The 13,948-nt window shown below is 35.8% G+C and overlaps 1 protein-coding gene across 4 annotated transcripts in view; it reads right to left on the reverse strand.

Annotated features, from left to right (window-relative positions):
- Positions 1 to 402: 402 nt before the first annotated feature.
- CLPTM1L (CLPTM1 like) overlaps positions 403 to 13,948 on the reverse strand; it is a 31,249-nt gene continuing 17,703 nt past the window's right edge. Inside the window, exons 11-18 of one of the 4 annotated variants that reach the window (XM_062569681.1) lie at positions 12,578 to 12,628; positions 9,981 to 10,063; positions 8,178 to 8,212; positions 7,828 to 7,883; positions 7,700 to 7,744; positions 6,799 to 6,827; positions 3,888 to 4,003; positions 403 to 2,576 (exon numbers count right to left, since the gene is read on the reverse strand). In XM_062569681.1, coding sequence (XP_062425665.1) covers positions 2,548 to 2,576; positions 3,888 to 4,003; positions 6,799 to 6,827; positions 7,700 to 7,744; positions 7,828 to 7,883; positions 8,178 to 8,212; positions 9,981 to 10,063; positions 12,578 to 12,628 — 444 coding nt within the window. In that variant the 3' untranslated portion in view covers positions 403 to 2,547. Of the gene's footprint in view, positions 2,577 to 3,887; positions 4,004 to 4,377; positions 4,419 to 4,887; positions 4,956 to 6,798; positions 6,828 to 7,699; positions 7,745 to 7,827; positions 7,884 to 8,177; positions 8,213 to 9,980; positions 10,064 to 12,577; positions 12,629 to 13,948 lie in introns of those variants that run through there. The other 3 variants (XM_062569680.1, XM_062569683.1, XM_062569682.1) reach the window with 3 other exon arrangements.

Here is a 13,948-nt window from a genome sequence, read left to right on the forward strand (position 1 = left end):
TCAGGTGGAGCTTCCCATGTTTCAGTTGGTGCCCCTTGCCTCTTGTCTTGTTGCATTGTACCACTGAAAAGAGTCTGGCCTCATCCTCTTGACACCCCGCCTTAAGGTATTTGTAGACATTGGTCAGACCCCCCCTCAGTCTTCTCTTTTCCAGGCTAAACAGGCCCAGCTCTTGCAACCATTCCTCATAGGGCAGACGCTGAAGTCCTCTGATCATCTTAATAGCCCTTCGCTGGACTCTCTCCAGTAGAAGAAAAAAATCCGAACTTTTAATATTAAAACAAAAATGTGGTTCTATACATGATTAAGTTAATCATTTCCACAACCAGAAATAACATTTAGTATCTCCAAAGTTATACTGCTTACATAGTTTTTATCATCTTTCCAACAACCAAAAAACTGTCACATATGCAAGTATTTTATTTGGAAGTGGAATTCGTAAAACAATGAATTGAACAAGAAAGTCTGCTTCATTTTAAAGACTTCAAATGCTCTAATCTTATATTCTTAGGACTACTATATGGGATATTATGAGGTCATTGTCATCAGAAATGCAAGACAAGAAATATAAAGTCACAGTATGTAAAGGGATGCATTGCCTTTTTATATTATTTATATCAAGATAAAATTTTCAAACATTTAAACACTATTCTGAAATAAGAGTCTCAAATTAATTTGCTTCACAACAAAGAGCTTCTTCCAAACAAATCCAAAACGGGTACAAGATATAGCAAATACAACCCCATTTTTGTATAGACTTATCCAGGTCTAACAATAAAAATCAACTGATCTGTGGTCCTCCTTATTTATAACTAACAATGTAAATAGCTTAACGTGAAAATGAGTTAAATAGCCACTTTTCACTGTCAGCAGCATATAAGGACTTCAGCAAAGACAGACTATAGTCCATGACAAAAGAAATTTGGCACATTTCTGGATATTTTTGTGACCCAAGTATTTATGCCTTTAGACTTCTGCAATATTAGGACTGCATGACATACTTCATAAAGCAGTAACAGACTGTAACATGGAGTAGATCTGTGTTCTGTGAAGTTACTCAATTTATGTTTTAAATAAATAGCAAGTTGAAGTTAAATAACTTTGCACAGGGTGCAATTTAACAGAAACCATTTGGTTAGCAGTTATTTGGAAGGAAACTTAAGAATCACTAGGGTTAATCAGTATAAAATCATTGACCAAAAAGAAACTAGAATTAGTCATCTTATTCTGGTTTTTGGAATTAAGCACTTTTATTTGCTCCTAAAAGCCATGTGCTATATATTTCATTTACTGTTATTAATAAACATAGCGCTACAGTTTTTAAATAAACTTCTGCAGTTTGAATTTTGGTGTAATTATTCAAATTTAACCTGATTATTTTTGCTAATTTGATAGTGAGAAACAGAGCAACATATCCACCCTCATAAACTGTTCCAAGGAATACAGATTTTAGAATGTTTAAAAGTAAATTATATCTTTCTTAAAGATTCCCTCCCCCTGTTCTTAGGTAATGTTTTTAGCCTGTATTGTATTTAAGCAAAAACATTCTATTTGAATGATTTATGTTTGGTCTTATGAACAGAACTGGGATGAGAAAGAAAAGGAAAAGACCAAGGAATTGTTCTCTTTGTAATGTGAGAAAAGTGGCCTGTTATGTTATCGGGTACCACATTATGAAGAATTTAACTTGTGTTCAGAGACATTCCTAGCACATCACAATGACTTGGTTATTCATAGTGACAATAATCACCGTGAATACCTGCAACAAATAAGAAACCAGAAGATTGGTTAACAATACAGAACAATTTATATAAACTTAAGATACATACTAAAAGAAATCATGTTACAGTTTTTTCACATCTTCATTCAGTTTAAGACAACAGAAATCTTCTGCCGTGTTGTGGGCTAAGAACACACCCAAGATTTGAATTTTACCAGCCCCATCTGTCTCATTATGCATTTCCAACAAAATTTATTTTAAGCTATGAACTTAAATGTTCATGTACAATTTTAAATCATGATTTGCAGAATTTCTATTATCAACTTGCAGTTAGTGTACAGTCCAATAGCTATATTTTAATTTTGACAGCTTCCAGTATGGCAGGGATGCTTCATTCTACTGTAACACGCTGGGTTATTTTTTTCACTTTTCATAGCATAGTGGCACACTTACAGTTACTGAGTTGTCTTAAAAACATAGATTTGGATATCAGTTATAATGATGAGGACACTTAAGGCTTTCACTGAAGAGAAAATTAAATGCAGAAGGATATTGAATGACATCTGGCAGACTGCTGACCTTATGAGGACACACAGGTATCTTGAAATAGGAGGATATCAAAACTAGATTTTGGCAATATAGAAGATGTATTGTCCATGTAGTTCTTTCATAAGCTTTAAAAATACTCTTATTAAATAAGTTTTTCCTTAAGATCAGATAATACATGTAACCAGTAAGAGTCCAAGGGTCAGAATCTTCTTCAGTACTTAATTATTCTCTATGAGCTTTTTTTTTTGGCCTTTCTTCATAAGATTCTCCATACTCATTCACTCTGCTCTTATCCACAGGATAAAGCCTGGCAGAAAAAAAAAGAGATTAGTTACATGCAATACTGTCTACTAGTCTGCTAGTTCTGTGCTACTTGATTTTAAAAGTGAATTTCTTTGTCATCCTACTTATTTTACAAGTCAATTCCTTTCTCAACATATTCTGTATTCCCATTTGTGGCCTAAAAACACAGGTCTTAAAGATCAGCTACAGACACATCAGCTTCTTCATATTAAGACTTAATCGGTTGTCTCATAGCAGGGCCTCTCAAAGGATGAAAAAGCTCCCCTAAAGCTTGGTGAGAATGTTTCTCAAGCAGTCCAGGATGCTTCTCCCAAGTTGAACCTAGAGCCAAACCTCTGTCAGAAGTTGTTAGGCTCTTAATTTCTAAAACAGCATCTTGAAAGATGCCCATTTTATGTGGAATTATATAAAGCTAAAACTCAAGCTCTCATTTAGTATTAATGATTAGTTAGATGTAAACATCTATATAATCTGGTGTAATGTGAACTTGTCTTAAAATTCCTGTTTGCTCCACAGATAAATATTTATTGCTGAAAACAAGAATACATCCTATTTATCTTAACTTAGGAATAATATTTCAATGGCTACTATATGTAGCCTTCTTTCCTTCTCCTTTCATTTACTTAAATAGAATTTGAAACTTGCCAGATGCTTAAATTACTAGAGAATTTAATAACTTATGTTTGGAAACAGAGAAAAGCAGAGCAGGGCAATCCCTCACCAGAAAACATCCTGCGTTAGTGTCTTGCAGAGCAACTTGGGAAGTTTTCCTCAGCTGAGGCCTGCGCAAGCCCGTTGGCACAGTTTAGAAGCTCAAAACTCCTATGTGAGTTTGTGAATACAAGCTTAAGAATTGCTCTTCTCCAGCTTATTTCAGGTCTTTGTCTTTCAAGTTACTTATTTTTGGCAATGTGTAAAAGTGAAACTCCACCTGTCGAAATGTAGGAGCCTTGTTTGGGGAGGGAGAAGAGACAGAGAATTCTATAGGTACTGTGAGAAGACAAGTTTAGTACTTGACTACTCTCTTAGCATACTAAAAAGGTCCAGGAATACTTTCAATTATGGGAAGGTGCTTTTGTGATGCTTAACTTATTTGTATTGAGACTGCCTTTTCGGGTTCCCCTGCTCAGCTTTCCCATTCAGTAGGCACGTACACAAGTACCATTACCCAGATCATGCTATATATATTAATTAATATTTTATAAAAATTCTGTTTAAAGTCTATTTCAAACTATTCTGTAATTCCTTATAGCAATAAGAGTGCAAGCATTTAGAGTGCTTTAAAAACTCTTATCAATATTAAAGAAAAGCATACCATCTTTGGTAAAGATAAACCAGGAACACAACATCATCTCTAAAGCATGCCAGCCTATGAGATGTTGGCATAGTGATGATAAAAGCAAAGATATCATCAATAAAGGTGTTGAATGCCTAAAAATGAAAGAAAAGCATACTTCAATTGGGTACGAAGAAAGTAATTTGTCATACAAAAGCTACAGGAAACAGGCTTTTTAGAACAATATTTTTCAGTATTAATTTCAGATTATGATGTATCTATAAGTAGTATTTAAGGGTTAGGCTGAAAAAGTAATTAATGCAAACTTTAAAGTGCATTCCTTTTATGAAGACTGTACTGCTTGCTTTAAACCACACAATTACAGACAATGTGTAGACATGGTCCAAGGTGCAAGTAAAAAGGAAGTAGGACTACTTCAGGCAAATGAGAGTATTATTATGTGAGGGAAAAGCACACATTAGCAACTTCACTGAACTATTTAAAAGAAACAGATGAAACGTTATAGCTACCCATTACTCAAAATACTCAGGATTCACAAGATTTCATTTTCTGTGGGAAAATGAAATAAATTTGTAAAAAAGCTCTTACTCAACCTCAACTAAGCATTGATTCTGTTTTTGAAGCAGTAATAAAATATTTTCCAACTACTTTTTTTGAATGAGAAAGTTTAAATTCCCAGACATCTGCTGCGAAAGCAATACAAACAGGCTCTGAGCTATGCACAGGTGACAGTATTTTGACAGAGGAGGTAAAGCAACAAACAGAAAGGTAACTCTTCTGGATCTGATCCTAACCTATGGGGAGGGAGAGACATCAATACTTACAGTGTACCTGCTCTAGCACTTATCTGATGATGCAATAAACTGATTCAAATTACTAAAAACAACAGGAAAAAAGCCAGCAAAGAGTATTCACAGCTGGGTTAAAAGACTGAATCTGCTTACAAGAACAAAGCAAACAAACAAACAAATCACATGGCTTCTTCTTTCATTATTGGTGAGCTCTTAGTCTAGCTCACCTGTATATAAATCCGTATCTTCAAAAGTGAGGAAAGTGATGCATTTTCTAACTAGAGAAGGACTCACTCTTGGGGGAAAAAAAACAAAGTTTATATGATGCGACAAAGTCAGTTCATCAGTGGAAAACTGGGATGTTGGAAAAGAAAGAATTCTGATCAGTTACAACAGGCAAGTTCTTTCTGGCAAGTCAAAACAAATCTGTCAATCCCAAGCGATCAAAGAATACAGACTGCACTTCTCAAGCCTGCACAAAGATGATCTGCCAGCAGAACAAAAGAAGCCGAAAAATTATAAAGCGAGGCCCTTCCAAGTTAACATCTGAGCCAGGTCTTCCAGCAAACGTGGAGAACACTCAACTCCCCACCCACCCTTTCAGGCACTTATGCAGCCCTCAAAGCCATCCGAACTGGTACCTGAAGGCAACCCTTCTAGCAGTGTTTAGTGTCACTGGTCTGCTTTTGAGTTTTTGAGATTATTTCATTTGAAGGTATCCCTGAGCATAATTTAAAAAAAAAAAAAAAAAGAGAGAGAGAGAGAGAGAGAGAGAGAGAGAGAGAGACTGCAGCAACAGAAAAGTAAGAAGGATCTCATCTGTTACCAGTCCTCTGTACCAAAAAGAATACTTTACCTAGGTAACATTTTTTATATTCATAAATAAATAATAATAATAAAAAAAGGTTTCCTTGAGAGAGTATAAACTCCTAGAGTTCAAATTAAAGGGGAAGAATGCTTTACCTGCTTAGGTGAGTATCAAAAGTGCCAAATCACACCAGAACAGGGAAACATGCCAAACTAAGACATTCAGATTTTATTTAAATATACCCCACAGTGAAGTCACTCTAGTTTTTTGGATTTTAACAATCTTCAGAAGCTTCCTAAAACATTCTTTAAATAATTGTAACAAGCTACTGAAATGAAATCAATTCACTATTTTGAGAGAGGGCTTGAAGACTCAGTTAGTAGTAGCTCTTTCCATTGATTAGAACCAAATCCCAGAACACAAAAAGGTTTCTCTCATCTCCAAAAACAAGCACACACGAGACCTCAGACTACTCTTTCCACTATTCAAATGCAGAAGACAGCAAGCAGCTTTAAATATTCACTAGCAAAACTAAGTTATCTCCATCCAAAGCCTAATAGTTAAAAATAATTTTAAAATCATATACTTTTCTACATACACACAAGCCTTTGTTGTGGGTAGCTTCTGACATCTTTTAATAGGCTCAGTAGAAGGCTATTCAGAAAGTGCATTTTACTGCTTTGAACACAACCTGTGTTGCCTATTCAACTGCTGAGGTCTCTGCATAGTTACAAAGCACGTATTTTGTTTCCAAAGTAAAACTGAAATTGGTTCACTAATATTAACTAATAATATAGTTCGTCTTTTTCCTTATTAGGAGACAGGCTGATTTGCCTACTAAATAGCTGAAAGGCTAGAAATTCATTTTAATTTCTGAGCCATATTTACATATTGCATACTGTTTAGGTGCTATCCTGCTCCCAGGTATATTTCAATCTGTTTTTCTTGAGTCCTTTGCAATTCTTAAAGATAGTAGGAAAACAGAAATTGTGGCTATGGCTGCAGGCTCAGAGAAATGCAAGAACTATGAAAGGCTCTTAATTTCAAAAATTTCAGTTCCTTTGTCCCAGATTATCAGCTCAAAATTGCATACTATGTCTTTGGAAGCTTTTAACACTGCCTATTTTAAAGCACTATGTTCTGCAGAATGTTGATATATTAGTGTGAAGGGAGAATGAATTAAAGCTTTCACATGTGGAAGCACAAAAAAGGGCACACTGATGGCACCTGGATTAGCATGTTATCAAGATCCCAGTGTATATGTGTGTAGCTTCTCAGGACACAATTACCAAGAACACAAAGGGCAGTACAAACAATCCTAATGACTCACTGAGGTGGGACAGGATGGAAACCAAACACCTAAAGGATAAGAGAACAATAAATCCCAAAGCAGCACATAGCTGTCAATATAGGAGACATGGAAACTCAGGGTGCTGTCCCTTGTTCTCCATATCAGCACAAAGAATCTTGACTGGGCTACTTGGATACACCCATTTTGGTACCTGAATACTATACAAACCATTTGGACATACATATGGGTGCCTGTAGGAGTGCAGGGATGAGACTGTTAGTGATTTTGTTCCAAAATGAACTGATTTTCCAGTCCTCTAAAGTTTGGTGCTAAGCTTTGCTGCGTTGTTGCATTATTTCCTGCAGGGGTAGCCTTAAGCAGTAGGGACATCACAGCACTACCCTTTTTTTCACCAATTAACAACCTGCAATATGTTAGTCACTACACTTCCCAGAAATTCAGAATTACTTTATATAATTACTATATAAGCACAACACAGTGTGTACATTACTTCAGTCTCTGGTCAATCCTGGAACCTGTCAAAATAAGGTCTTCTCACAGTCCTATTTCTTAAGAACTGCCATTCAGTAATAAGTCTCTCCCTTGCTAGAATAAAGTATTAAATTTAGACTGAAAAAAATTACTTGTAGAATCAACATTTGTACCCACACAAGACAGGAGAAAAAGCAGTATTTTAATCAAAACTAGGATGCAATTATTTTCATTATAGAGAGGCCATTATGGAAAATGGCAATTTTTTGCTTTTTATTTTTTTTAAAAAAGGACAGTTGCAAACAAATTTCTACTTTTACTGGCAGCTTAGTTATTAAAAATGAAGTCAGCCTTAAACTAGGTATTACTACCCTATTTCTCAAAGAAAAGTTATTTCTGAAATAAAAGCACAAGTCTTTGAAAAAAGAAAAAGTACAACTTCACTTACTTTGTATGTGAAAGCCTTCCATGGTAAGTGTGCAACAGACTTCATCTAGGATTAAAACAATATCAAACTGTAATAAAGTCTTGAAGAAGAGACAAGAAAAGTTGTCTTTTATCACTTTTCAATCTTACCTTGTAGTTTACAAACAACTGCGGCAGCATAAATAGGAATCCAAAAGCATACACTCCTGAAGATAAAATATGAATAGTTTAGATGTCAATGCACAATAGAAGTACACTAGCCAACTATACTTTCAATTAGAGACCTACATTTTTCTTCCTAGAGAAGCTGCATCTAATTCTTTTGGCTCATCTCTCTCTTTTCTCAATTACTGTGATAATTTTAGAAACCACAGTCAAATTATTATTCTGTATCACATTCTTCCAGCTGATGCCATTTAAGTTTTCTACTTTTGAGTCTTGGCCTTAATTTGAAGAGGTAATGAATGGGGGGAAGGGGAGGGTGAAGAAAGGGTACTCACCATTGACAAAGCTGTTAATCAACCAGGAGTACCAGCTGTAAACAAAAGACAGTCCAGTTACTTTTCCACCTCAGCCAAATAGATATACCCATAATACATCCATCCCAGGGGTTGTATGCTGCCAAGGGCTAACTAACTAAAAGACTGGCGATCTTGTTAACTACTCTGCAGAAGAACTAAATACCTCTGATCCTCTTTTGATTAGAAAGGACTCTAGAAAAGCTCCTCATAGTTTAAGCAGTGGACACTTATCAGTAGCATCCAACAAGTTTGGAGAACTTTATCAATGGCTTTAACGATTTTTTAGAATGTTCCAAAACTTCTCCATCAGTGTGCACTGTGCACCGTCCATATTAATACCTACAAAGGGTAGCACTGTATTTCTAAATATTAATGAGACTTAACATGGCACTGCAAGGATTTATCAGATTAAAGACAACAATATCATTCAGTGCCAACCACTATACATTGTTTTTGAAGGGTAAATACGAGACATCTACATCTTCCCCTAGTTAAATCTAACAAAACCTCCCAGATATTCAGTGGAGCACAATCTTAGCCAAATAACAATAGCGTTACTCATGAGGGCTAAATTCTATCCTTCTTTTTGCAACAGTAAGAAAGACTAATACTTGCAATGCTCACACTGTATTATTTGAACTTGCATGCAGATTAACAGCAGTGTTCTAGCTGAAGCAACATTAACCCATATGCCTCTACAAAATATATCAGAAAACACAGCGTGTAGGATTAAAGGATAATCCACTGCTAAGACCCATCAGATTTCTTTATAAAAAGCAGATTTAACAGTGATCAAAATTGTACTAATTGTTTGCATTTTATTAAACTAAAGCTTACAGAATATTTAATTATTACTTATTTTGCAGTACTGAATGAATTTAAGATTTTTGTAAGAAAAACAGAAGTTTAAATGCTGTTATCTGTTAAATCATTACAGAGACAAGAACCATTGAAATTCTTCCAATAGCTCATGAATTGTCTTAATTTCTACTACAAGCACTATTGCCCACATGTGTGGCAATAGTAGTCTTTTGTGATGCTTTTTAAGCTGTTGTTTACCCTCCCATCTTCACTTGGCCTACAGAATATGCAGGACTTTCCTGCATGGCCCTCATCAGGCATTTGCAGCTTTTTTCTACAACAAAGCCTCTTGGCAGTCTACTTCTCTACATTTCTCCAATACAAAATGAAGTAGCTGTATTATTTTGCATGAAAGCGGGCAGGAGTTTCACCTTTTCATGAAATATCAGACATTTGCAAGAGCTAAAGACTTGATACAGTGCAGTAAAACCATGGCTCTGAGGGTGTACAGACTGCCTTCTTAAAAAATGCTTCTGCTTGCCTATTATCCTAACCATCTCATTTAAGAACAGAGGAACCCCTTCAGGAGCAGAAGAGAAGTAATTTGGGGGCTTTTTTGCTTCTTCCTATCATTGGATAGATTCAACCACTGAATTACTCTGCTCTCTCCCCTATGTTATTTGTTGTCTTAACATTACAGGCAGCTTTATTCCTCCTCTTCCGATTGATATTCTTGTAAGTGATTGGATTCTACACTACAGCACTATCATCTCACCTGTCAAGTACAAGTGTCTGTAGCTTACAGGATGTTAAAAGGCAGCTAGTCTTTAGAGCTTTCTATAGAACTAGAAAGTTTCTGGTTTCTAAATTATGAATCAAACAACCTAAAATATCCAATTTTCATCTCAAACTAATAGCACTGAAAAAATGTGTAATATTTCAGTTCTATATAAAATCATTTATAGATTTACAATACCGTACCTTTTGTATTTGACATTCAGCAAGGAATAACCTGCACCTCCAATACAGAGTGGATACAGCAAGTACGACAAGTATTTCATAGCCTAATAGACAAGGAAAGTGATTTGTTAGTTCATGTTTGGTAAGTAATGGATTTTTTCATAATGTCAACTGGAAGACAGCCACATAACTTTTTCCCTGAAAATCTTTTGTTTTCTGAATCCAGTACGCGTCTAGTTCAAGAGAAGGTGAAAATTCCAGCGCTCAGTTGAGACTGCCAAAGCTGCTTAGAGCATACACAGGCAACATGACACAGTATGTAGATCAGAGTCTAAGAATAGCTCTCTACTTAACACCAATGTTTAACTAAATCAGGAAGCACATGAACATTCCTCCACATAAGTAACAAGACACAAGTAACAGTTTTCAAATTTGTGAGGAACATGCAGAAATGGCAACCCATTAAGATAAGCTCAAATAAGTTTTTGCAGTTCTGTTGCTCAGACAATGTTTCAACCAGATTTCAGCTTCAGTCCCAGGAGTAACTCAAAACTTTTGGTCTTTGTTATACCAGCATGTGCATCTAATCCATAGATCAACTAATAACATCTTCTAAAACTTTCGAAAGAAGATAGAGTTCCTTGAAAATTATATAAATTTCATCAAAGAATTCTGCTACTTTTTCTGATGGTATCAATTGACTGGTTTATCTGTTCCTTCAAGATGTGAAGAGTGAAAATAACATGTATACTCAATATGATTGGTCAACACACAACTTCCTCAATCTCATGAGAAAGTCAGGCCCATAAAGAAAGTTTTATTACTTACCAACTGTGCAATTCATTTTAGAACAATATAAGTACTACTTCCTCTATTATAGAAGGAACATTCAAATGATCCCAGGTAAAGCAACTAAACATCATGCTAGAGAGGAATATGGAGGCAGATTTTGGGGATCATAAATGACTTTCATGAAGCCCACAAAAAGGCCAGCAAGTTAATAACACCAACACAGGAGGCCAAAAAGGGCTGAATACCAAGTTTCCAATGGCATTTCAAACAAGCATGTGGACAAAAGGGACCTGTTTTAGTCATCTACCTTTCAAAATGACTTCAACAAGATTCCTCACAGAACAATCAAAGAAACTGATATGCCATGGAGAACATTACTATGTATTCGTTCCAGATTTTTCATATTGAGAGAACCAGGCTAATAGCATTGAATGAAAAATGTTAGCTTTTAAAAATGGAAGTTTTTTGGCCTGTTCACTTTGAAGAGGGAGAGATGACTCCACCTCAATGCTCGGCCTTACTGAGGAAGATTAGAGATACAAAAATAATATACTGCCTGCACATTTTATCTGGAAAAAGGGAGGCCAAGGCAGAACAAATTCCTTTGCGCAGAACCATACCATTCATTTAGCTTTTGGAAGACATATCCTAGAAAGTATTTTGCATTAAAGCTTAGGATCTTATGATACTCAGGTCAGAAAGTGAGCTCAGGTCAAACTGTCCACCTTTCTGCTTAGGACTGGGCCTAGTCATGATGTCAGACCAGGTTGTTTAGGGCTTTATCCAGGCTGACCTTGAAAACTTCCAAGAATGGAGGCTGCACAGCAAGCTCTCTGGGCAATTTGTTCAAATGCTTAACCATCCTCACAGTGAAAGAGATTTTCCTGTTATCCAGTCTGTACCTCCTGTTTCAGCTTATCCCCTTTCCTCTTGTCCTCCACCACTATAAAGAGCTTGGCTTTTTCTGCTGGATAATATTCTCATAGGTGCTGAGAGATCCCCTGAAGCCGCCTCTTCTCCAGGCTGAGCAAACCCCACACCCTCGGCCTCTCCTCACAGGGCAAATGCTCCAGTATTTTAGCAGTCCTCTGCTGAATCTGCTCCTGTTTATCAGTCTTTCATGTATCTGGGGGTCCAAATCTGGATACAATATTCTAGATGTGGTCTAACGTGTGCTGAGGAGAGGGATATAATCTCTTCCTTTGATTTGCTGGCTATGCTTAGCTTGAAGTTATCAAAATGTCATTTTGTAAGGCAGAACAACACTTGTCTAAAATATAATAAAGGAACAGAGGACCGTAACCATGAAGTTTCTGCTCTTCAGTAGCATCAGAAATCCCCTTTATCTGAAGTCTATTACTAAAGCACAGAACTAATGATTTAATACTAGGTTTTGTTACTCCTAAGGAATCTTGTTGCAAAATATAATCAAAAATCAGACACACTATAAGAACATAAGGTATCTGCACTGGGTTGGACCAAGTGTCCATCAAGCCTACCATCTTTTCTGGGTGGCCAAAAGATGATGCGTTGTTAAAACTGTAAGAATAAAAGACAATTCAGAATATTTCCTACATAGTTTAAATATTTTCAGTTCAAGTCAGTGACAGGTGAAGTTGTTCATATGTAGTCAGTCTTAGGGTAACAACCAAGGCTAGCTGAGCACTTTACCCATACAGCAAGTCTGGTGTCTTAACTTGAAAGAGACAGCACTGATCTGCAATTCTGTAATGACTTTAGGACAAAAGATCTTACTACGTGTTCAAAGCATGATCAGTAGGCTACATTAGTATTTATATATCAGAAGTCACAGGATTCCCTCTTACCTGGGTATCGTATTCCTCAGTTTTCTTTTCAGAGTCACTGTATGTACCAAACTGCAAAACATATAAAATACGTAATAGTCAGAATTGTGGAAAAAAGTATTTTTACCAAAAGTAAAAAGGTTGCTGCAAAATTCAAGAACATTCCTAAAGTATTAGGCTTTAAAATCTACAGGATGCCACCACCTATTCAGAATGTCCAGTAAGGGAAGAAACATATGTGACAAAAAGTTACTTGAAGGTGAAGGTGCATTTTCCCTGCTAAATAGCATTCGGTATCATACAGCAATTCATATTTAATTGCATTTTTCACAGAGAATTGTAACAAAAGGTTCAAAAGAATATATCTGTTATATCCCATGATAAATTCAAGATGACTAAGGCATTCTTCTTTCCTACAGTAGAGGTTCCTTTCTTTGTATGGTAATTTTAGCATCACACTATGCTCCAAAAAGTAATCTTATTCTAAACTAATTAGCACTTCAAAAATAACGTATTTTCTACTGACACAAAACAAAGTTCTTAGCATTTACTGCGCAACAGCCTAAATGGAGATTTAAACTGCAAACTAAACTACTACTATACATAGAGCGTAGAAATAGTTCAAAGTTCCTATACACTTCTATATAAAACAGTCACTATAAATTATGCCTGTTCAGTATAGGGTAGCCTACAGTGTATAATTTTTACCTTCATATTTTACACTGAACATCCAGGACTTTTCTACTTTGAATAGTGCTATTGAGACAGCAGAGTTTACCAAATGAAAGCAGTCAAATAACTAGAAATTTGGCAGTTAGAGGAAGCAGTTGCTGATAGTCATAACAGCTTCATGCACAAAGAGGTCAATTATGAATTATCTCCACTTCAGTTTCATTTTTCTGAACAGGATTGCTAACAGTTTCCTCCAGATAAATCAAAGGTTATTTATTGTAAGAAACCTTCTCATCAGAATTACACACGTTCCAACAGTATTTTTTCTGAAAACAGTATTCACCAGCATTTAGGTAGAGGATCAATGTTCAGCAAGTGACAAAACAGCTTATCAAATACAACCGTGAAAACATTGCATTTTAAAGAGAAAAATATCTGATGAGTGTTTTCCCTTTTCAATCCTTTTATGGGTTGTTCTCACGGTTTTTAAATGTTAGCATAAGTAATAACTGATTCTGTTCTTAATAACTGTTCTTAAGCCTAAACAAGTGATCACATGATTCAACCAACTATATTCTTGTAGGCTTAACCAAAAAACCAAAAACAAAAAACCACACACAAACCACAGCTGTAAAGCTATAAAAGTACAGAAACTTTGAAAAGAACTAAGGATTGCAAAGAAGTTGATTGTTTAAAAACACTTCCTTGAATACTGTCAAG

Source organism: Rhea pennata, chromosome 2 (genome assembly GCF_028389875.1).
Source record: "Rhea pennata isolate bPtePen1 chromosome 2, bPtePen1.pri, whole genome shotgun sequence".
Classification (NCBI taxonomy): domain Eukaryota; kingdom Metazoa; phylum Chordata; class Aves; order Rheiformes; family Rheidae; genus Rhea; species Rhea pennata.